This window comes from Corvus hawaiiensis, chromosome 5 (genome assembly GCF_020740725.1).
Source record: "Corvus hawaiiensis isolate bCorHaw1 chromosome 5, bCorHaw1.pri.cur, whole genome shotgun sequence".
NCBI lineage: Eukaryota > Metazoa > Chordata > Aves > Passeriformes > Corvidae > Corvus > Corvus hawaiiensis.
In genome coordinates, this window is record NC_063217.1 from 52186946 (window position 1) to 52210621 (window position 23676).

The window sequence follows — 23676 nt, forward strand, 5'->3', positions numbered from 1 at the left end:
GATAAACAATCGAAAATCCCTGAAGGGATTAGTGATTTGCAAATGTTTTAATGGTTTCCTCTGAGACAAAAGTCTGGACTCCTTTAATGCAAGCAAGGATTACACATGTAATCTCATACTGGGGCTAGCTCTCCAGTTCAAAAATTCTGCTACCAAACCAGCAAAAAACCAGTACCAGTTAGGTACAGAAGAATATGACTTGTGACTTACCTTGTGGGTATAACTCAGTAGGGTGCTTTTGTATATTCTATATATAAGGAAATACCATGAGAAAAAAAGTACAGAAGTCCTCAGATTAAAGCTCTGGAGGACATTAAATATGTGCACTCAAGGTCTGTACAACCATACAATTTTTTCAGAGATATAAGATTTCTCTATGAAATTCTGGTTTGATGTGCTTCATGTAAAGTATGTATGGTCATTTAGTGCCAAAAATAAAGACACTTTATATAGAAAAGAAATACAAATGTATCAAAAAGGTAAAAGTGCTACTGATTCTAGCTCATAGGTTCATCCAGAAGTTTTTTTATGTCATTTTGATTAAGTTGCAAACCATTGTGGCAATAAACTGACTTTTGAGGTTCTAAAAGTATATATGAAATGTGAACAACAGAAGTACAGAACACATTTTTGCTACCCTGTATAATTTATGCCAAATATCTTCAGTGTGATATTACTATACTGGAAAAGCTCAGTCAAAATTCCATCTTGAAAGTCACAACTAAAGCACACAAAACACGTTATTTTAAACACAATTACTATAAAAGAGAAAGTCAAACATTTTGATATCCCTTTAAGACATTTGTATGTATACTTGTCTGTCAAACACATGGCTCTCTGTACCAAGCAATTAGCCAATACATTTTTATCCTTGAAGAAATACCAGCGACTATTCAGACTACCTTTTAAGCAAAAAGTTAGACAAAACTGTTACTCCACTGAAGGCCAAAAAATATACTTTGATTTTTCTAATACCTAGTTTGTAACATACATATTTCTGGGTTTAGAAGTGAGCAGGTGAAACGTATTCTGCTAAACCTTGTACTTGTATAGCTGAAGGGAAGAAGTAGATCAAATCCAAATGTATTGCATATTTTCTGTTATCTGAATAATGTAAAGCCTACAAACTGGTTATCAATTTTTCAGATAACATAAAATAGAATGGTTTATTTTTTCATTATATGAATTTCATTATTTAGTAGAAGAAAATGACTGCTCCATTATTCATCATTTGCTGCTTAGTTATTTAGTATAGGGGTAGCCAAACATTTTTGACCGAACAGCCAAAAAATCAGTTTGATATTGTTCAAGATGACATTCTTTCTAGCTCCAGAAAAACATGTCAAAATTTAAAAGGTGGACAAAAAAAGAACAAGACATATCCTGTTCTCCTGCTCTCAGGACAACAAAACAGAATCAATCAAACAGAAACCCACATGGAAACAATAATCATGAAACTATGAAACAATTAGTAGTGAGAAAATAGTAATGAGAAGAATGCACCAAAACGAAGGCATTTCTGTGTGCCTTGTAAAAGAGTGGAAAAATTCTACATATCTAAAATATTTCTGATTTCCCATTGCAAAACTGGCTTTCAGTTTCTGTTTTACACATGACATGACAAAGTTTCAGAAATCAATCCATAAGCTCTGGCATTGAAATGAATACAATGTGCATTTTAAGCTCTTGATCGTGCATCTCTGTGGAAAGACTAACAGACTAAAGGCTCTAACAAATTCAATTCATGCAATACGGACTTCAGTTCCTGCTTCTGAAAGGCCTACCTTATCCCACAGAGTTCTCGGGAACAAAAGAAATGCTAATAACTGATGGTATACAGATACTGCAAATGAAGGTTATTTTCAGTAGCTGGTTGTATTGCAATATGCTCCATAACTGAGAGAACCAAATATTAACATGGCATGAGTACTCCCTCAAATTAGAGGATGCACATCCTATAGACGGCTTTAAACTTAATGTTATTCTTGCAGCTTGTGCTGTTGTACACTGTGGCTGATAAATTGCTATTGTTTATTTTTATTTAGAAAATAACAACATATTTAGCCCCTATGTTCTCCTGCACACTGAGTGATAGAAAAGCTTTCCTCTCTGTCTATTTGTTAAGTAGAAAACCGTGCATTTCACAAAGTAGCGTTACCACAATCTGCCCTGCAATTAAAGTCAGCTTCTAACTTGAGATGGTGCACCATCTCAAGTTAGAAAACATTCAGGACAGAATAAACAGTTAGGTGCCTGTTAGCTTTCTTTGTATGCATAATGTGATTCACCCACTCAATGTAAAGCTCACTAGAGCTCACAAGCCCCGAGTCCAAGACCAAGGAAAAATTAAGACACAAATAACTAAGTTGGTTCTAAGGTAGACCTGGCCACTTCTTCTGGCACCACTCTCAAAATAAGCCAGAAAAGCTGGATAGCAGTGAACCAACTTAGTTAATTGTGTAATCCATCTGCTGTTGGAAGATGACAGGATGTTTTTGGTCCCCGTTTTTGCGCTAAGCACAACCCAGCTCTTCTACCTCAATTTAATCAATGAATGTAGAATTTTTCTGTACAAAAGAAAGAGCATTTTCTTAACTGAATAACTGAAAACAGACACAAATTTCTAAATTACTGATCTCTGCTCAATATTTCTCAAAGCATAAGGAGCAATTTTGTAAATTTATTGCTAAGATACTTTCAAGGCACTCTGAAAAGGATTTTTTTTTGCATTTTAAATCTTTCAGAATTAAGTGTTCTAAGTCTCTGTCTGCCATCAAAATCAAGCACACCTACAGAATCCCACTGAAGTCAAACAAATTCAATATATTCAACAAGAATCTACCAGTAGAGAATGTTTTTGACTCAATGGCTTGAAAAAGGTGATTGCACGCTACTTAAGAAAATCCTCATATTAAAATCAGGGGTTTTTTGTTAAATTCAATCAATTAACTTTTAGACCATTTAAAAATCATTAATCTATTTTGCACTACTGTTTGCAGGCAAACCAATGTTTCTCAGCAGCCAGTGTGATTCAAAAGTTCTTTAAAAAGTGATACGCAAACATAACATGAACTAAAATGGCTTCTCTGTGTACACTTAACATTTCATGAGTTAAAGCATTTTTTGGCATTTTTCTTCAAGTTGTCCTTCCAGTGCCCTATCTCAAATTAAAGAACAAAAAATTCTAAGCCTGTTTAATTTAGAATAGCAATGAATTAATCCTAATAATGAAATAACTTCATACAACATTGTCTTTGAATCATTAGAGGATTTGCAGATAGTATCTTGTGAATGCAAACAAGATAATCTTACAAGCACAGATACCAAATAACCCTTTTTCCAAACACTGGCGGGCATGCATATTCAACAAAATGCAAATATTGACTTTTCTGATAGCAACTAGATCAGATTGCTAAGGTGTCTGATGAGACACTGCAATCCCAGTGTGGGAAACAGCACTGACCTTCATGCTCTGCATGGCAAGCCTGTAGCTTGCTTGCATTTATGATTCCCCTAAACTCTGAGCGTTTGCCACAACTGCAAGAATAAAGTAGACATGTGGAAAAGGGCAATCTCAGTCAGTACAGAAGAGCTTGAAAGAAAGTAAACAGGTTTCATGTCTCATAATACCTCTCCAGAGAGACAAGGAAAGGAAGAAATGTCATTTGCAATTGACTGCTTATGAAGATAAATGGGCACATAAAGAGACTTTTTTTTCCTTAACAAGCAAGGAAAGAGGATAACAGGTCACACACCTTGCACATTCAGCAATCAGTATGTCCAGCAAGTGTGTGGGAATACAGACCTATGAAAAATGCTAATACTTTAAAGAGCATTCATCCAGAAGGAGAGCATGCAATCACACAGAGAGTCATGTGACATGCTTTACCAAAAACCTCCTCAAACATGCTATAAAAACCCAAATTTAAAAGAAGAAATATCTATAATACTGTATTATTTCAGCTTGTATGTTTTAATCTTGAACTACATTACACTTCCAAATTTTGCCTAATCCAACACTTCAGTTTGAAGTGGAAATAAAGAAATGAATGGGAAAAAGCTCAGCATTTCCTGCTACTTTTATTACACTTGCTGTAGACGACATGATACCTTAAAATGGTTGTTTGAAATACGTATTTAAAGGCTATTAAAGACTCACAAGAAGTCCTTTTTTTCCTAGATTCTCATTTCTGTTCTAAGATTCTCCTTCTACACATTTTTTTGCTGTATGTCTGTCCCAACATTTTATCTGTATGCCTGTGAACATATAGACATATTTCTTTAAGTTTACTAATATATGTTTACACAGGAGTATGTTGAACCACCTGAGAAAGACTACATTTAAGCAATATCAATACATTCTCTTTAGCTTTCATCATTCTCTATTACTTCCGCGAATGTTATTTCATTAATGATACTCCTAACTCTATGTATGGCTTTTATTTTTGAGATGTTGGTTACAATTATAAAGAGTAATAAGATTTTTCAATGTTTCTGGGGGAAGAAGGTCAGATTACTGCTATTTAGACCAGAGTGAAACCTACATATATGATCCTTTGAGCATAGAAATTATGATTATGAAACCAGAATATTTTTACTGGGTTTTCTTCCTCCATTTGTAATGCATTTTTAGTGGGCAATTATCCTTAAAGCTACAAAATCACAGCTTTTACATTTTATGAGGAAGAATCAATGTGTGCTTATTAGAAACTTGGTGGCACTTATAGTACGAATGGGATTTTTGTATGCCTTTCTATTTGCTAAAACTCTCTAATCTTTCCTTCCTTCTGAGAGCCTTCATTTAATCAGCTCTATGCTGGACTTTAAAAAGCTAAGAAAAATGCTTGTTTTAATATCCTTGGATATATTTATTTCTGAGATAATGAAATGTTTTCTTAAATTTCCATTAAAGCAATGCTGCCATGGATTTTATGGTCTTTTAAAAGAATGAAAACATCAAGATTTGACTGATTATTTCTAGTGGTCCAGCGTTCACAATTATATTTGTGGGTTTTGTGAAAAATTTAAATAGAGAGTAACCTGAACCTTATTATTGAGAATTTTTGTTTTGAGATCCTGCCAGCACAGCAATCTAAGCCTGTGCTTTGGTTAAGTCTAGACAGGACACCAAATGCTATAGAAACAAAAATTTATAGCCTGGGCACTATACGTGCAAATAAATTCTATATGCTACGAAGTCCAGCATGCATGAAGAGAATAAAGAATCCCACTCTATCACTTTGCTATTGAATACAAAGACACTTGCTTCTAGAATGGGATTTAGATGTGTAACCATTCGTGTCAAATCTCTTAGATTATTTAAACAACAATCAGCCAGTACTTTATCAGCCATGGATTTACCTTTTAACCAACCCCTGTGCAAGAAAATTCTGGTAAGTGTATGAACAAAAATCTATCCCACTGTATTTCTTTCCCAGGCTGGAAACTCTGATCAAACAGCTTTTTGATCAATACCTGTTGCCTGAGCAGCCAAAGGCCTCCACTTATGTTGTTATTCAGGGCCACACAGAATTACAGTTTGTTACTGTCATTGCAATGATACCATATGGATATCCTTTCCACAGCTCAGCAAAACAAAATCTGGCAAACGTTATTGTCAACTGCTACAATTTTGAAAGACAAACTTTTTCTGACAGTTATCTGTCCATCATATAAATTTAAAAATCTTTAAGTATCAGTCAAAATTTACCCTATTATGATATCAGATAATATTTTAAAAATTAGAAAAATATTTGAATCCCTATTAATTAATAAAATACAATTCTTTCTTGAAGATTGATCGGGCCCTCCAAGGTCATGGAAGCATAGGTCAATTTACAAATATATGCCTGTAAAGACATGATCCCAACTGAATGTTAGCTGTTTTCACTCAGACTGTCTCGTAAAGTTCACTCCTTTTCAGAACCTGAAACTGAAAACTATGTGCCCTGTGACTATGAGGAAAGCTAGAAATTACTTCAAATACTTAATCTCTAAAAACCTTTGAAAGTTCAAGGGCATATCCTACCCTTGCATATTCAAGGGAGGTTGCATTTTAAGCCTTACATATATTCTCCCCTGAGAACACAGATTACTTTCTGCCATGCCAAATATTGAAAGATATGAATGGCTGGTATGCAAAAGGGAGTCAGAGCTTATACAAAACAGGACACAGGTGGGAAAGAACATGGAAAAAGAAGGCTTGAGAGAAAATGATCCAGGCCATGGCTGCACAAATAAAGTTATCTTTACAAAGGAATGTGAATGCAAAAAACCAGAGTTTTATCATAACCCATAAACTGAAACATTTTACCTTGCCCTATAAACAGAACACCTTAGATTAGTCTTCCAGATAAGAGAAGTCTTGCTTCAATTTAAAGGAGATGCTGAGTGACTCCTTGTACCATCCCTTTCAGGCAATTTCCTGAGATTTTTCTTTCATTAATGCATCACTTTGCATGAACTCAAATAAATTTGTGTACAGGTAAAGCACCAAATCTCCTCCTTAGCTTCACAGAACCAGGGAAATTCCTCCTGAAACAGGTTTAATTCAATTTTTACTTTGTTATTTGCACGCAATCACACATAGCATTTTTAATATCATATTAATTCATGCAAAGAGGAAGAAACTGCACACAGAGAAATGTCTTGCTGCATGCAAGGAGTACTGCCTCTTGTTTAAAATAATTATAATCTACCTAACTTTTCATTTTGGGAGTTTCATGCTTTTTTCAAGCATTTGTATCAACGTGCTTTTAAGCATTCCGTTCTGCTAAGAAAAACAACTTGTGTTCTCGAGTTTTACTTAAAAATACTGTCTGAACACTAGAGTAACCCTTCTCTGTATTTGCTTATGATTAAATTAAATTCTATCTAAAACATGAACATTCTGAAATAGATATGGTATGTCAGGTGAGATTTAAGAAGTGTCATATGTAACACTTTTTAGTATTTCATCACCTCTGCTAGGAAAACCTTCTTGATACATTATGAACAGCTGAGGGATTTATGACATTTTGTTTACTCAAGTTATCGTAAAGTTGATAAACTTTTTTTATTATTTTCCTTTGTGGTTTCTTGATTAGAGGAAAAAAATTATTCCAGTTTCTTGATTTATGCTGTGATATTTAATCTTATTTTCAACACAAACCTAAAAAATCATTCAATTTCTTTAGTCGTGTATTTAGATCTAAATCTTAGTAACTCTACTGACAACTTCCTGCCAAATCAGAAGTCTCCTTTTTTTTTTCACAGAATACTGTTATGTGTATTTAAATAAAAGAAAAAAAAAAAACCACCATTTTTAATAATAGCAAATTAATTTTTACATTTCAGCAAACATTCAAAAAGCTACTTTGAAAAATGACCAGAAATTTTATTATTAGGAAGAAAGAGTAGAAAGCTGTATTCATTTGCTAAAGATGTACACAACTGCATAACCAAAAAATTTTGTATGTATTTTGTATGGTTTTGTACTCATCACTTGAATAGGTACAATATAAATACAATTTTTAATGTTACTCTCTTGAATTAAATTTTGAGCCATAATATATCTATCCATTGTTTTAATGGAAATAATATCTTTAATTTAACTAGTGCACTTCCTTTTAGTTCTCATTTGTGTCATGTAGGAATATATAGAGATAGGTCTATTTTTAATATTTGATGCAGTTTAATTTACAGCTCATTCAGCTAAGGATTTAGTTTTCAGGTCTTGGGGAGCTACTTTAAGGATTAAAAAAGAAATTCATAAAAGAAATCTCATTTTTATAGATGTGAATTAAAAAGGAGAAAGACATTTGAGTGACTGCAACCCCTGGTTTGGATCCCTTCAGAAAAAGGTATAATAATTACCCACATTTAAACTGCTAGTTAAAATGGATGCATTCATTCCTTGCAAAGTTTCCTTAGAAATATTAGGCTCTTAAGCATAATCTAAACAGACAGCTGGGTCCACTCTTTATGATAATGTGCCACACAGCTTTATTAATCTGACCTTTGGAAACAAATGAGAAATTTTATACTGCCCCACCATAATTGTTAGTGGCAGGCATTTTAGCAGTCTTTAATTTGCACTTCACTGTAACATCTCCTTTCAGTTATGATGTAAACATTAACAGGATCTGACACTGTTAATCATGTTCTGGTGTCTAAGGCAAGTGGCAAAAGAGTGTGCTTGGAGCAAACCAGAACACGACCTTAATGACAGTGAAACACATCAACCCCTGCTTTTCAAAGACAAAGGAAAAAACTGAATACTGTAATTGCCTCAGCCAGCATCTGAACGATATACAGCGCTGCAATAATTGGGGATGGGAGCTGAGGTGGAAATTTTGTTCAACAGACTCATTTTTCAAGTTTATATAAGTTCTGATTATCCTTTAAGTTGCTTGCAAGAATTATTTGATAGGAGAAAACGCCTTTTTAATGTATAATCAATAGTATTCTGAAGAATATTATATGAATGCCAAAAGTAATTCTGTTTTAGATGGCATGAGTATAGAAATTTCTTCCAGGTGACACAAACGTGTCAGGTCTTTTTCTGCATAAGTGTTCTTAAAAGTTTGTGTAAACAGCACAGAAAACCCACATGCAAGTTATGCTGATAGCTATCAGTGTTATAAATATACAATAAAAACCAGTGGCCTCATACCTGAATGAAAAAGATACCTATTTACAGGTATTTATTAAAAAAAAAAAAAAAACTTAATAGAATTTATATACCAGATCTCTTGCTTCTGAATGTTATGTATGCCTCCTCAACTTCAATTTTTCTTTCATTACAACCCTTTCTCAACTTTAAATGCTTCTTTTCAAATAGTCTAATTGAACTATTGCCTATATTGGATTTTAAGTTCATATCTAAAAAAATATTGTAGAGCTTTTAAAGGTCTCTGTGGATTTTTAAAATGATCTCTATGCATATCTTTTTCAGTGATATAAATATCATAGCCTTCTTTCTGTTCAGTAATGAGGCATCACAAGAGACTATTTTATATAAACATATTGAGATAATACTGAGATCTACTGATAAAGCAAGGGTTATGCTACAGGCAAATAAAACCCAATAACAGAAGTTGCCTTCCCAAAAATTCCAATATAGACTTTTTAGCTGTTACACTGTATACTTATTTACAAATAAAATGCAAGTTTTTTGTTTAGTAGCATTAGGAGAGTTTCTGACATGCACTTTGCTTTTTGAAAATCTATTCTAAAAGGAAAACTTCAAGTTGTTAAGATAGGAAGATTATCTTGCTTCAACAGTCTGTCACACAAAACATGAGCTGCACTTTCTATCATTCTCATTAGTTTATTCTTGGTCATAATAATTGCCTGCTACATCACAGGTAGTGTGAAATAGCCTGCTCCACCTGGTTATCATATGTCAGATTTAACAAAGTTATCTGTGGTGCTGATACAAATCATATTTTGCTCTTCATTCTGAGAATGAATGTTCTGCAAAGGAGTAGGGTACACAGAAGAGGCAGATAATATTTTAAACCAGCTAAACTTCACAGGAAACGACCCGTTTTACATTTAGATTTCTATTGTTAGTGTAATCAAAGAAATATTCACTACATGTGAGAAACATGGCATGCACAGCCTACAGACCCTTCACTAATGTATATATATCTGTATATATCTATATTAAAGGATCCAAGGATACTTTTTCTGTGAATTTAGTGCAAATCATCAGTGCTCAAGAGCTAACTCAAATTACTTCATAAAGCCATCTGTGGTTTGTGTACCTCTTTTAAGACGAAAGAGGTAAACCAAAGCCATTTCTGAAAATACACATTGTCTAAAGCGCAAAGAAGAATCTTAATATATAAAATTACAAAGCTTTTAGCATTAATTTTTAACTTTAAAACCTCAACATTATTAAGAAAAGAATAGACTAACTTAAAGTCAATTCATATGCATTAACTCTTCTCAGCCTACTCCTGAAACAACACAAGACATTAGCTGAAACATTTTCACTAAAATGTTCAAGTTAAACAGTAACTACTCTTACATGGAAGCTTTAAAACAAAATTTATGTGGGAAAAAAAAATCAAACTGCACTGCTATTCAAAGTCTTTTGTGGGTCTTGCATCATTAAAATTCAGACTACCAATACATTTAAATGTAAATAACCAAAATTGCTACATTCATCCTCTGAGTGACTTCTTTAAAGCTAGTAAAGTCTTAATAGGAATGCATATGTATTTCAGTCAGTATTCAGCACTCCACTCCCTTGCCAGTGTTGAATCTCTTCTCTGCTGTATTTGTTCCTATTAAGTGTTTGTGCACTACAGAGAACAACTTCATGAATGCCGTGGAACTTACCCTCTCTTGTCAAGTTCACAGTATCTACTTTGAAATAGGTTTAGTAATTTAACAGAATGCAACCTAAATTTTAGGAGGACACGGATGATTTTTTTTTAAAAAACAAGATAGGGCTACCCATCTCTTTTGTTAGCTCAACTGTGCTACTACATGCAGAAATAACCATTGCATTTCCTGTTAGAATAGATATATCATTTTCGAGAAGAGTTCTTGCCTAGAATTTTGACACAGACCATCTTTTTCCCTTCCAAGTTTCTGAATGTCATGAATATTACATATGAGAAGCGAACCAAACTCAGATGTACATTTCCCTGCTGTAAAGAAAATCCAAAGAAGAAATAAATTCTTTGTATGTATAATTCCTAAAGCTGCTATCAAGTCAAACACATCTCACATGAATTTCATCCTTTTATGAATGCAACAGAGCACAGTCGTAGAATATTTTTTGCTTTCATATTTTCTCCACTATCATTATATATACATTATTATATAATGTATATAGGATCATATATATATACATTATCATATAATATACATTATAATTATATGCAATAAATATCAGTAGTTATCTCTGTAGTCACTATTAGATTAGATGTGCATCCCCTCACACAGTTTTAAATACTGGCAGAAATAATGGATGTGCATTTAAGAAAAAACAAAGATGCATCTGACTATTCCAATTGATTTTTTTGAATATACACTGGAAGCTGTGAATTTTTCTGTAATTTAGAAAAAATTTTTAGTCTCATTCTGACTCTTTTGGTTTTTAGTTACTATCTTTTTAGCATATATATTTTCTCATAGCAAAAATGGACTTGGAAACTTCACAGCCAAGCAATATAAAGTTGGAAATAACTCCTCTGTGAAAATGCATACATAATTTGTAATAAAACACTCAAGAAATTCTATGTGATGCTGTCTTCCCCTGACACTAACATACTAAAACTGCAGACAATTTTTCACCAGTATGAAATGTAGGTCTAGAATTTAGACTAAGGTAAATGCTGCAATTCTGAAAAATATTTGCACCATGCTGTATTCACTTTTTATTACTTTAGCATTTTTAATTAATTTCTTGACTAAGATAAAGTATGTTTACCTCAAGACAACAACTGGTGAGGCAAACATGTTTGTGCAGTTTACACTGTTTATGTCCATGGCATTACACTGGTAGCAGGTCTGACAAGGTTACTATACAAATACTGTGCTGTATTGACAGATAGATATGAAAGCTGGAATTCTGCACTGTCAAATAATGCTTTGTTTAAAAAAAATAAGAAAACATTTTCATAAAACTGTACATACAGGAGAGACTTTGCTCTTAACGTATACTTTCTATGTCTGAGTAATCCCACTGTTATCAAAATATTACCTAGAACTAATATCTGACACTGACTCACACACTTTACTTTCTCAAAATGAGCTTCAGGCCTGTTGAAAAATAAACTGTAAGATTAACTGTTACACTAAAATTATTTTCACACATGAAGAAATTTGTTTCTTTTAAATGCATTTCATAATCTGACTCTGAATTGATTCAAATTTAGCGTTGTAATTTCTACAAGTGTTAATCATGCTAAAGCCATTCCAATATAATAATACATAGAGAACACCCCAAAACATTCAGTTAATAACACTATGTCTGTAGTTATTTTGTGAGAAAGGGAAAGGAGAATTATTCAGGTGTAAAACAGAACACCATTTCTTATGGCAATTCTTAAGTAACAAAAGAGATTTTAGTTTCAGTTGACTAGGCCTTGGAGGAGAATGGAACAGAATAAAGGGGATAGTATTTGGCATGCTTAATTCAAAAATCCTCATACCAGCTCTTCAAAGTTTATTCAGTCAGGTAAGTTGGAGCATAATGACAAAGAAAAGAACTTCAGAACAAACCCTGTAGGTCAAATTATTTAGCAGTTGCATTTCAATGAAAACAATGATCTTGGACAAACATTTACCAATGTGTTTGCTGCTACACACAGTCTCTAAAATACTACATTTTTTTCTGAAATGTACTGATCCAGTAGAGAAGCTACAGCAGTAGTCAGTTCAGTCCAAGAGGATTGCAGTTCAGATTCTAACCATACACAATTAATACAAGTCTGTTGAAAGAGGAATTAAGAATCATTTGCTTGAGTAGACAAAAGGAATCACTGGATTCATTACAGAATGTAAGGAACTGTATTTTTTGCCACAGTTAATGGTTTTAACATGACAAAGGATGCTGATATCATGTATTCTGCATCAGAACATGCATAGTTTTATCCTTTATCAAAAGTAATAACAGCCAGACATATTGCAGGATGGATCTAACAGTTTGTTCACCCTCTGGCATTTGAGAATATCTCCAGGTACAATTTCATTTTTACAAGTTGTAATTCAAATAAGGCCTTACTGATTTTTCCCCTTAAATTCTTTCCATTTTGAACCTTTTCAAGCTTTTTTTCAGTTTCTGTCTTACATTCATCAGTGCACAGGAAAAGATCACACCAGTCTGGGATCCCAAAAAAGGCCACAAGGGTTGTGCAGGTATGCTAACTTTTTAAGGATTAAAGAGTAAGTAAGATACACAAGTGATACCTATATGATTTCCTCTCTAATTTTGGTAGCTAAAGATTATAAAAGGAACAGATGTTTGTTAATGATATCAGAAGAGTCTCACAGTATGTTCATTATCATAGAGAATTATGTTTTTGAAACTCGTCCATGAGCCAACAATGGTTTTACATTCAGATTATTAAGGTAAGCAAAAAATGAGAAGTATTGAGTACAACTAGAAACTCAAGCTGTAATTAAAATTATGTCGTTCAAAATTCTCTAAACGGTTTAATTTTGAGTATTAGTGATGTTCAAAGCTCAGATCAGTAGTAGCTAGCAAGCATTTTAAAAGCATCCTATACAGTTGGTACCTAAGTGCACTTCACTAAAATAAAAACCCCTTCAAGTTAATAAAATTAAAATTATTTGCATGCACATTTTGAAGACGCTATTGCAAGTGCCTATTTTCCAAATCTAAGCTGGAGCACCTTTTCTGTCTTTCAAAAGGTGTTCTTTAAGTTGCTAAACTAATAGGCAAAGTTACACAACTAGTGTACACCATCGTATCATTGTTCAACATCAACACAACAACCACCTTACTCTCAGCCTAAATTCAGATTTTTTTTTTCTCTGATTTTCCTGGGGATTTTTAGAAACATATTACACATTGCTTCTCTATACTAAAATGGATTACAAATTCTCAAAAAAGAAAATTATTGTACTGTAATTCAAACTGGGACTGAGCTTAGGAACTGATATGAAATGCTAGCAGTTAATTGAAATATTTTTGTGGCTCGTTATTTCCTGTATGCCAGTGTTTTTTCTGAGAAAAGGAATTGAGATGCCTTTCAAGTCTGGCAAATAGTTGATATGTTTCACTAGACAACCTCCTGGTACTTCAGAAGTAAAAGTTATTCAGAATAATATTGTCAGAAATTATTTCTACTTTAAAGTTTATAATGATCTTTATTAAAAGCACATGAATGTCTCCTAAGTCAAGCATAAGCTGGGAAGAAAATTCTTCCCATTGCTTAAAGTAAGACAATTTCTGATGTTTCCAATTCATCACAAAAAATATCTATTTTATTTTCCACTACAGGTTTGGAATAAAACATTTTTTTGTCTGAAGGAGTTAATACTGGAAAAGAAAGGTAAGTGTTGGGGTTTTAGTTTAGTCTTAGGTTTTCCTGTTAAAGGAATTTTCTCCCATATGCATGTTGCTAGGGGACAAATAGCTGTACTTAAGAAAGACAAAAAGGGGAGTGGGGCGGGCCTGGCTACTCTTTTGTCTACACCTGGGTGTGGGGACAGTTCGCTCTGAGCGTCCGGAGAGAGAAGCTGCAGAGAAAGGAGCTGCTGCTGCTTTCTTTTTGGCCGTTCTTTCTTCCTGCTGGAAGCAACGCCGGGACCCCAAAAGCCGCTTTTTCCCTGCCCTGCTGGAGACCGGGCTGTGGCTGCCCTGCTCCGCTGCTGCTTCGAGCTTTCGCTACGCTGTAGCCCTGCTCGCCCTGCCTGCCTGGGCCTCCGTGGTTTTTTCCCATCTGGATACATCTCGTCTGCCACCCGGGATTTGCGTTCGTCCCTGCCATTCCAGCCTGCTGTTCCTGAGAGTCCGGGATCGGCTGCCCAGCGGTTTGTGAAGCCTTTGTTCCATCCCTTCCCGGGATCCCAGGGCACCAGAGCCGCGGGTTTCCCGAGCTCGCTCCGGAGCGCCCCCTGCAGCCGCGGGGGAACCATCGCACCTGCCCTGCTCACCGGGAGCCGCCAGCGCCCCTGCCGGCTGCGAGCGGAACTGCACCCGAGGGGAAAGGGCCTGACAGCCGAGAAGGCTGGGACTGGGTTTGTGATTGCTGTTACTGCCGCAGTTGTTGTTGTTTTGTTTGACTGGTTATATACATATATATATATAGTAAAGAACTGTTATTCCTATTTCCCACATCTTTGCCTAAAGGCCCTTGATTTCAAAATATAATAACTTGGAGGGAAAAGGGGTTATATCTGCCACTTCAAGGGGGGCCTCTGCCTTCCTTAGCAGACACCTGTCTTTCAAAACCGAGACAGTAAGGAAGGTCAAATGGGACTTCAAGCCAGCAATTAAAAGTTAGCAAGGCTTAGTTCGTGATCGCCTTGTTATTCCTTTTATATTACAGAAGTGTTACGAAGCTAATTTCATTTGTATTTTGCCCTGTGATAATCATTTTAACACACAAAGATTCTCAGAAGCATAAGGAAGTTTGCCGACATATACTAAAATTGTAAAATGTTAACATAGTGTTTTACATAAAAGCAGTGCTGCTTTTCTCAAACAGTGTACAAAAAGATCTGTTATCTGTTAAGTAAAACAAGAAAAAGCATATCACAGATCAGAAAGATATGGGATTAGTGTCAGAACAGGGTGTGTTTGAGTATTGGCTTCTATTCTGGTGTGATTGACTTAGAGGCTGAAAGCAGAAGTAACAGATGGGAAAAACAAGCAGGTCAGAAATGTGTCAGGGAGAAAAAAAACCACTACAGAACAATAAAAACATCCTTACTAAAATAAAAATAGGAATCTGATGTATTTTATAGCAATTTTAAATAAATTGGGTAAAATGAAAAATTACTAGGTATTTATAATATAATTAAAGATACAGAATGGTCCTTCTTACTAATATATTGATCCTGCTGAAGTCAAAAAGCATTTGACTTGAATTCTGCTGTAATATCCTCCCCTCTTAAAAAATCCAATCTAATGAAATTATTAACAAAAATTAGATATTGAACTAGTGACATTAACTGAAGTTATGAGGCACAACAGAGACTCCAGCATTTCACTTGGTAAGGATAAGCTGTAATTGTCCTCTGAATTAAGAGGACAACACTGCTTCTGAAAGTGTCAGAACCGTTAAGAAATCACAGAAATTATTTTCTCCTTCTACCATATGTAGTGGTTGAAATATGCAGAGTGTAAGGAATATTGCTAGAAACTCGTCCTGAGAATTTCAGGAAAATTTACCTATCTCACAAGAACATATGCAGAGCACAAAACATTTAGATATTGCATGTGAACTGCAGTTGCTCACTGACAAAACAAAAATGCTTATGCTGAAACATTAACTTAGTCTTGTTTCATCTGAACCAACCAGTATTTTAAGTAGAAAAAGTTTTAAGATTTTAAATAAAAATATCTTTCTGAAACTTTGCAATTACATGGAAAAAGAACACATGAAAACAAATAAATTTAAAGAATATGAAAACATATTGAACCCCACAAAAAATCCCAATCATAAATCCACATCAAAATAGCATTATGCAATAAAGTATATCTGCAGATACATATATGTTCCAAAGACTACTCTTGAGTATGATTAGTCTTCCAGACCACCAAAATCTTCCAAGTTGAACTGTCAGTTTAGGCAAACATATCTTGCAAGAAGTTTAGTAGGTTAAAAATTTCCTCAAGTGATGTTACAGATACAATCACAACAAATTTTGTGCAGCTGAGCACCAATTTCACTGTATCATATGAGAAAACGGGGATCTCCCTTCAAGTAGAGTTTAATGGGTTCCTTTGGTTGTAGCTGCAGGCACTATTTTATAATCCTTGGAAAATTATTTCCGTGCTTAGTTAACTAAACTAACAGCTAATGAATATGATGGGCACTCCCATCCAGGTCATTCCTTTATTCCTACTTTTACTTGTTGGTCACATACATACCATAATGACCACCTGGCAACAGCATGGGGTGGGGTGTGCAAAAAAGACTGTCAAACATCATATATAACGGACATAAAGCATAAAAATCCACAAAGAATGGCCCATTTCAGAGTCCTTCAGTATTCACACATCATTTATTCCTGTAATCTAATCTGAGTTTTCACAGTCTTTTTTGTAATTTGTATTAAGTCAGGAAAGGTTTTTGGACAATACATCATGAATGCACTTACTACATGTAGAGAAGATTCAACTTTATATTGTATTAACTCAGAAAAGAAAATTATAAATCACAAATTGGTTGAAAATGAAGGAGATTTTTTGGTTCAATTATCTTTCCCATGCACACTCCTCAAATGAAGGACCATAGGACATTCAGGTGATGTAAATTATCATATCATCATAAACGATGTAATTGTCCTGACACAGCTCCAATCAACCATCAGCTTTAGTCTGCCTTTAGATGCTTGTGTTTGGCCTCAGTGTGAGAGAAAGAAAGAAAATTGAGATGAATGAGTACTATGATACATAAATAACTGGATTAAGAACAGCTAACTCAGGTGATATGATTACACATTGCTTCATAAGGCAATAAAAAAGATACAGGTTGGTTTGTAGCTTCATTCCCTTGTCTCTTTGCAACATAGAGCTGCTGCTCTTTCTCCTACCCTCCCTTTGTTTTCCTTTTAAAGTATCTCATATCCTATCTCTTTAAACAACTGAAATATCAAGAGAACAATGCTTGCTACTATTGGCAATTCTGCTTTTCATTGCTTGTTTAGCCATTTTTAACCAAGAGATTTGGATGTTCTGTCTCTTAACAGAGAGTTTTGGAAGTCTTAATTTTCTTGACACAAGGCTGTTTCTTTAACCTGGATATTCTATTTCACATAGTGCTTAGCCACTGGCACAAAGGTGCAGTGAAAATATAAATTGTAGGCAAAAACCACCCCCAGCAGTCATTTTGCAAGGCAGCCTATTAAGGACATGATTCACTTGTGCACAAATTGGAATTACATCCAGTTTCAGATTTACTGAATGGAAAGGGAGAAGCTAAATTGATGGTACTGATGTTTTATGAAAGCATGATACCCAGCCATAGTCAAGGACACAAACTTAGTGAGAAGCTATCTCCCATCCGGAGTGCAACAATCAGTGTTGTTCATCTCAGAGTTCCAAAACCAGTACCTAATACATTTCCTTTCTAAATTTCAACCCCTTTCCTGGATATATTTTTATCATTTCAAATACCAAAATACTCAGTAGACAATCCATCTGGATAGTTTTTACCAATAATGAATGTTGCATTTGTGATAATTATATGAATGCCCACATTTTGAAAATAATTGGCACTTACCTTTATTTCTTGTGCTTTCATGATGCTTTTCCTGCTGCAATTAAGAGCAGAAAAATGTATTAATTGCAGAATTAGTTATCCCAAAAATCATAAAATCATAGACATACAAGATCCAAGTGAGACAGTCTAGTTCCTCCTCCATCCTGCTCCAACATAAAATCAACTGCACTTTGCCTGATGCCTCAAGAGTCCTGTATAACCCATTTTTAAACTCCCCTAGCATTTTTCACCTTTTTTTTTCTCCAACCATGACTGTGATTAAGTGCTGGAACACATTATCCAAGGGGGCCATGCAGTCTCTATCACTTGACGTCTGTCTTGGGAGATGCTCATAATTCAGCTGCACAAGTCCCTGTAAAATTGGGACTTGTCCCCTGATACAATTTTGAAGCATGAAAATTTACTCAAGGTAGTAATCTGTCCCCAAAATTTCAAACTTTGATTTTACGATATTTGCTCAAAAGGATGCTCTTTATTTTGGGTACTGCAATTCTTCAAATATTTGCTGCTATATAAGTTTATGCTAGTAAAAATAGCACTAGGAGTAGGCTAAACGCAAAACACTTCTAAATTTTGTCCCATTACAAGAAAGAATTTTTTCTCATAATTTTAACAAGAAGAGAAAATTATGTAAGTTTTTTTCTTTCATTGCAATTTCTAATGGGCATTTTTAAGCATTTTAGCTTTTGATAACTAAGAGGGTGTACTGGTTACCCTTCAGTAGTTATTGCACTGTTTTATTTTACCTATATACACTAAGGATTTGTTATTATTGTGCTCATAACAGGTTTATTTAGTCTCTAAAGCATCCAGACTGTACACAGGAATCTGTAAAAAGTTAATGTTTCAGCAGCAATTCATACATCTTTTAACAGTATATCTGTTAATATTTTCTAATTCACAGGGACATAGAAATGTCTAGTTACCATTAACTTAAGCACAAGGCCATCTAATCCTCAAACAACTAAAACATATTGTTTCAACTTTTTCTAATTTTCTGAAATAATAAATAATATAGGTACTGATGCAATATTTTTGTTCTTCCCTGCAACCCAATTTTACAAATCTAAGTCAATGACTCTTTTCTTGGCTTTTTTTTCAAACAAGTAATTATGTCAAAACTTCTATGTATCTGGGAAGCATGTTTTCAAGTTTCTCCATGACTACATTAGAAACACTAATAAGAAATTTAAAAAAAAATACAAAATAAAATCCATTATCAGTAAAATGTGATGTACTTGATTGTAAGGCATTTTCTCATACATTTCTAGTATTTCCTAAACACAGTGAATGGTATTTCCTGAAATACTGGATATGGTATGATGTGCTGAATTTACCAGTATCAATTTTCACGCCATTCTGATTTTCATGCTATACTAAAATTAAAGCAATAGTTTTAGTATTGGTTAATTTCTTTCACGTTTCATTTGACACTACAGTCAGCATTTGGTTTAGAGGATCTGTCTAGGTATTTCTTCTAGTCTTCTAGAGGAGAATTTGCTTTTAATTTTCATTTTATGTATCTTTAGAAGTCATGGAGTGATACTTAGCCTTTAATAGGCCAGTGTAAACACAGAAGAATCTTGTTAATGATAAGCAATCTGTGCTTATTAAAATATCAACCAACCACCAAGATTTAGAGTTGTGTTAGCATTCAGATAGCACAATTTACAGGCTCCATGGACACTGTTTCGTTCCACAAAACTCACTAGTCTTTTTTCCCTTCTTTAGTTTCAAATCAGAATAATGGAAATTTTTACCAATAAAGCTGCAATAGATTCTGAAGACTTAATCCAAGAATTGATTACTAGATCAGAGTAGACTTGCAGGAAAGCATTATTAAAAATCAAATACTGGTATCAAAGGAGAAAATAAACACTAATTAGGATGAGAAATACTTATTAGGAAGAAGAGAGTGCAAAAAGTTTGGCAAACTTCAGAGTAGAAACAAAATGATTCAGATAAAATTTTAAAATTTAAAAAAAACATGTTGGGTTTTTTTTAATGGAATGTGTTAAGATTTCAAGGAAAGGAGGCATTAATGGAAAATGTCTTTTCAGACCTCATCTCTTCTAATATCTTTATTTTCTTTAATTTCAGCTGAAGATTTTTGAGCAAATTTTCATAACTTAGTTTTCCTCAAAATACTCAAATTTTAATTTTAAGCTGCCATTCAAACTAGACAGAAAAAACTTTCTTAGCAGATCATAGAACAACCTCGGTGTGATATTCCTTGGGCCAAGCAAGATGCTTGCTAGCAGTGAAGAGCATCCACATAAAAAGAAAAGTCTCTATGCCTCAAGTTATTTCAAAATTAACCAGTGATTAGACAGGGTGTAGCATCTCTGAACTCAGAAATTAGCTTCCTGCCTAGAGAAACCTTGCTAGATTTGACTTTTCAACAGAAATAACAGAGTTAAAAAATGCAGACAAATTTATACTGAGGCTGAATTAAATACAGATTCCTCCTTAATACTGAAAGATAAATTATGTGAAATATTTGCTGTAGAAAATCACTAAGAAGCAATGAATTATGCTAGTGAGACAGTGTTACAAGCACCTATAACTTAGGAAAATTAATTTCAGATGCTCAGGGAAATAGGAACTGCTCATCCTGCTGGGAAACAGACAAAAAAATAAACAAAAATTTCATGGTCCTGGAATGTGAGAGTGGTAAATGAACTTTTGAAACTTTAGGTAAACAAATGTTCATAGTGACATTTATTTCCACCTGCATTTGTGTAGTTTGCTAGGCTGTTAGTGCTAGTTGGACTGAAAATAACAAAATTCTACCCATATACTATTAGAAAGTGTGTAAAAGTGCAAGCATTGTGGTAGTAAGTAAAATGTACTTCTGTATGAACACTTGTGTGGAGGACATCAGAAACCCACTATTGCACATATTTCTGTTGTTTTTCTCCTGTAATTGCATTATGATACATAAACAGAATATTTTCACCTAACATGTTAACAATCAAAGAAATTATATGCAAATAAACAAATAAATCTATACCTATATATAAATAAAACTGGAATGATTACATGAACTGCACTACTATATTGGTACCTATTGATATCAGCCATCTGTAAGCAGAACCAACATAAACCAAACATTTTGTATTCCAGGATATTTTTATCAGCTTCAATATAGCAAAACACTTTTGAATTTAGCACTTTCCAAACGAATTAATCAGACAGGTTGCATGGCATTTTATGGGCTTATGTTGCATTACAGTGTATCGGCCTGGTGAAATGGATCGATGCAGAACATATTAAAACTCTAAAGAAACCTTTCCTGTATGCCCAAAAGGCTGAATTTAAAGTAAACTTTCCAAAGTACACTCCATGGAAGTGGAGACAATGATTTTCTGTTATGTTTGTGAACTAAAAAAAGATCACAGATGGTTTACCATACAAATCATTATTGTTACAAATCATACGTTATAAACTATTTGCAATATAAATTAAATGAGGCTCTGCAAAGAAACTCATTTAAATACACAGAAATGCTTTTCTAAGGTATGAAAGGTCCTTTTCTAGTGCTATTTTCTTTTTTGTCTTAATACATAAACACTATCAACATCTCTTAAAACATCCCAGCATTTTGACATCATCATTAGTCAGAAATGCCATGTTTGCTAAATGAGGCTGGCATACTATCAAGTCTTATTTAGAAGGGCTTCATATTAGCAATAAGGGGTGTAGAGAAGGACAGTGAAAGGGACTCTTAAATTGCAGTGATTCCCAAGAAGGTACAAAGCTATTTATAGGAAAGACCAGAGCTGATCTGTAAAAGTAATTGACATTCTAGGACTAAGACAATACATCAACTATTTAAGAAACAGTAAAGCCTATTTCTTAGCTCCATTTAAATATGTATCTTGTGAATTTTCCCTTTTTGAAAGAAAATTAGTGTTTGTAAACCTTGGATGTTGCACATAGAAACATTCTGACTTCCACTTAATTCTGTGTTCTTTAAAAGAGAAACTACATGACTGTATTGCATCTAGAACCTCACTTATCATTGTGCCTGAATCATCTGCTGAGGATCTGGGTATGTGTCTGCCAGAGTGGGCTACTGATAAAGAAGATGAGCCCTATTTTGTCTTTGGAAAACTCAGACAAAGCCTCCTTTGCTATGCTGGTTCTATTTAAAAAGTAGCTGCCGAATTAATCAAATTCCTAGAATAAACAAAGTACTAATTAGTGTAAAGCATATGGTAGATTGTCCTTGACATGTGGCAAAAATTAAAATAATTTAATAAACATAAACCATTAATTACAGAAGCTGATGAAAAAGGGAGTGCAAAGTTATTTGCTTTTTTTACATTTTTTAATGAAAAGTTATCATTAGTCATATAATAGAATATAGTGAAAATGCAGAAAATCAGTTTTGTGTTCATTATCTTTAAGGCTAATTCTGCATTGGGGTACTATATTGCAAATAATAATAGTAATTATTATTATTATAATAATTATAATAATAATGGAATAATTGTTATTAAAGAAAATATTTCATTAAGAGAGGAAACAAAATAGTTATTATTGTTAAAACTTGTACAAGCTATAGTAGCTGAATTAACAATATATTCACTTAAATTAATACCGCAACTTTAATTACAAGAAATGTGAATTACAAATGTACAGAAACTTTTTATTCATGGGTGAAATAGCAGCATGGTTACAGCCAGGGAGTACAAGCACACATACTGCACAAAGCAATCTGGTATACTATTCTCAGACCCAATTTGATCAATGACGTTAGGCTGAAGATTTGTGTTTCAAAGAAGTTTTACAGAATCAAACTTCAGCAGAGTCTTAGCAACTGCAGTACAATTGCAATTTAAACTAAAAATGCATGCAAAGCAGAAGCAATGACATTTACATTTGTAAAGCTATTCTGTTAAGCAGCAGTAAGCAATGCCTTGCTTCCTATGGTAAGGAAGAAAGAATGTGCAAAAAGTGAACCATTTTCCTCTTGCTCTTGTCAGAACACTATTTACTGCAGAAAGCTTTTTAGTTCAGTGTTTGCAGCAGGATTCCTGAACTGGTATTCTGCATACACAGCCCAGTCTTCTTAGAGATTGCCACCATTTATAGCAGCAAATTCTGAGAAAATAATATGCCACAGGTTATTCTTGTATTGATTAAGGCATCGCATGAATATAAGATTGTGTGAAGGAAACAAGATGTGAAGCAAGGTTGCTAGGCAAAAATAAGGTAATATATTAAGCTGTTGAAGTTTTCAGAATTAATGGCATTCCCAGGAATATTGCTAAATATTAGTCTTAATATTACAGTATTACAATATTACAGGCCTGGGGAGAAAAAATGATGAAGTCTTGAATTCGTGAATCTGTTTGAAAGCAACCCAACAGTATTTGGGGAGCCTGGATACAAGAGTGAAATATTTGTCATAAAAACCAAAACTGCGGTGATGCGATGTTTTTATTGTATTTTGTATGTTCTTTGTACCCTAAGGGCTCATCCCTACCTTCCCCACTTCCAGTCCCAGTTGATCTGTCCCAGATCCAAGCCGCTCCCCCAGTGCTCCCAAAAATGGTTATCCCCTCCCCTTGTTCTGGCTCCTTCCCTATCAATCACCCAAACCCCTCCCGGAGTTCTGGACTCTTCTGTGCCTATCACCAAAGCCCTCCCTAATTACCCTTATATGGTCCGCGTCAATCCCCCGAGACCCTGCCCCCTCGGATACCTCCCCTCTTGGAAATCCCCTAAACCTCGATGCCCCATTGGGGCA

General features: G+C 34.3%; 1 protein-coding gene across 2 annotated transcripts in view; it reads right to left on the reverse strand.

Annotated features, from left to right (window-relative positions):
- The window catches only part of FSTL5 (follistatin like 5), a 277053-nt gene that overhangs the window by 216160 nt on the left and 37217 nt on the right, over positions 1-23676 (reverse strand). For both annotated transcript variants that reach the window (XM_048304427.1, XM_048304426.1), the window contains exon 3: positions 17919-17952. In XM_048304427.1, the coding sequence (XP_048160384.1) occupies positions 17919-17952 (34 nt within the window). The remainder of the gene's footprint in view (positions 1-17918; positions 17953-23676) is intronic.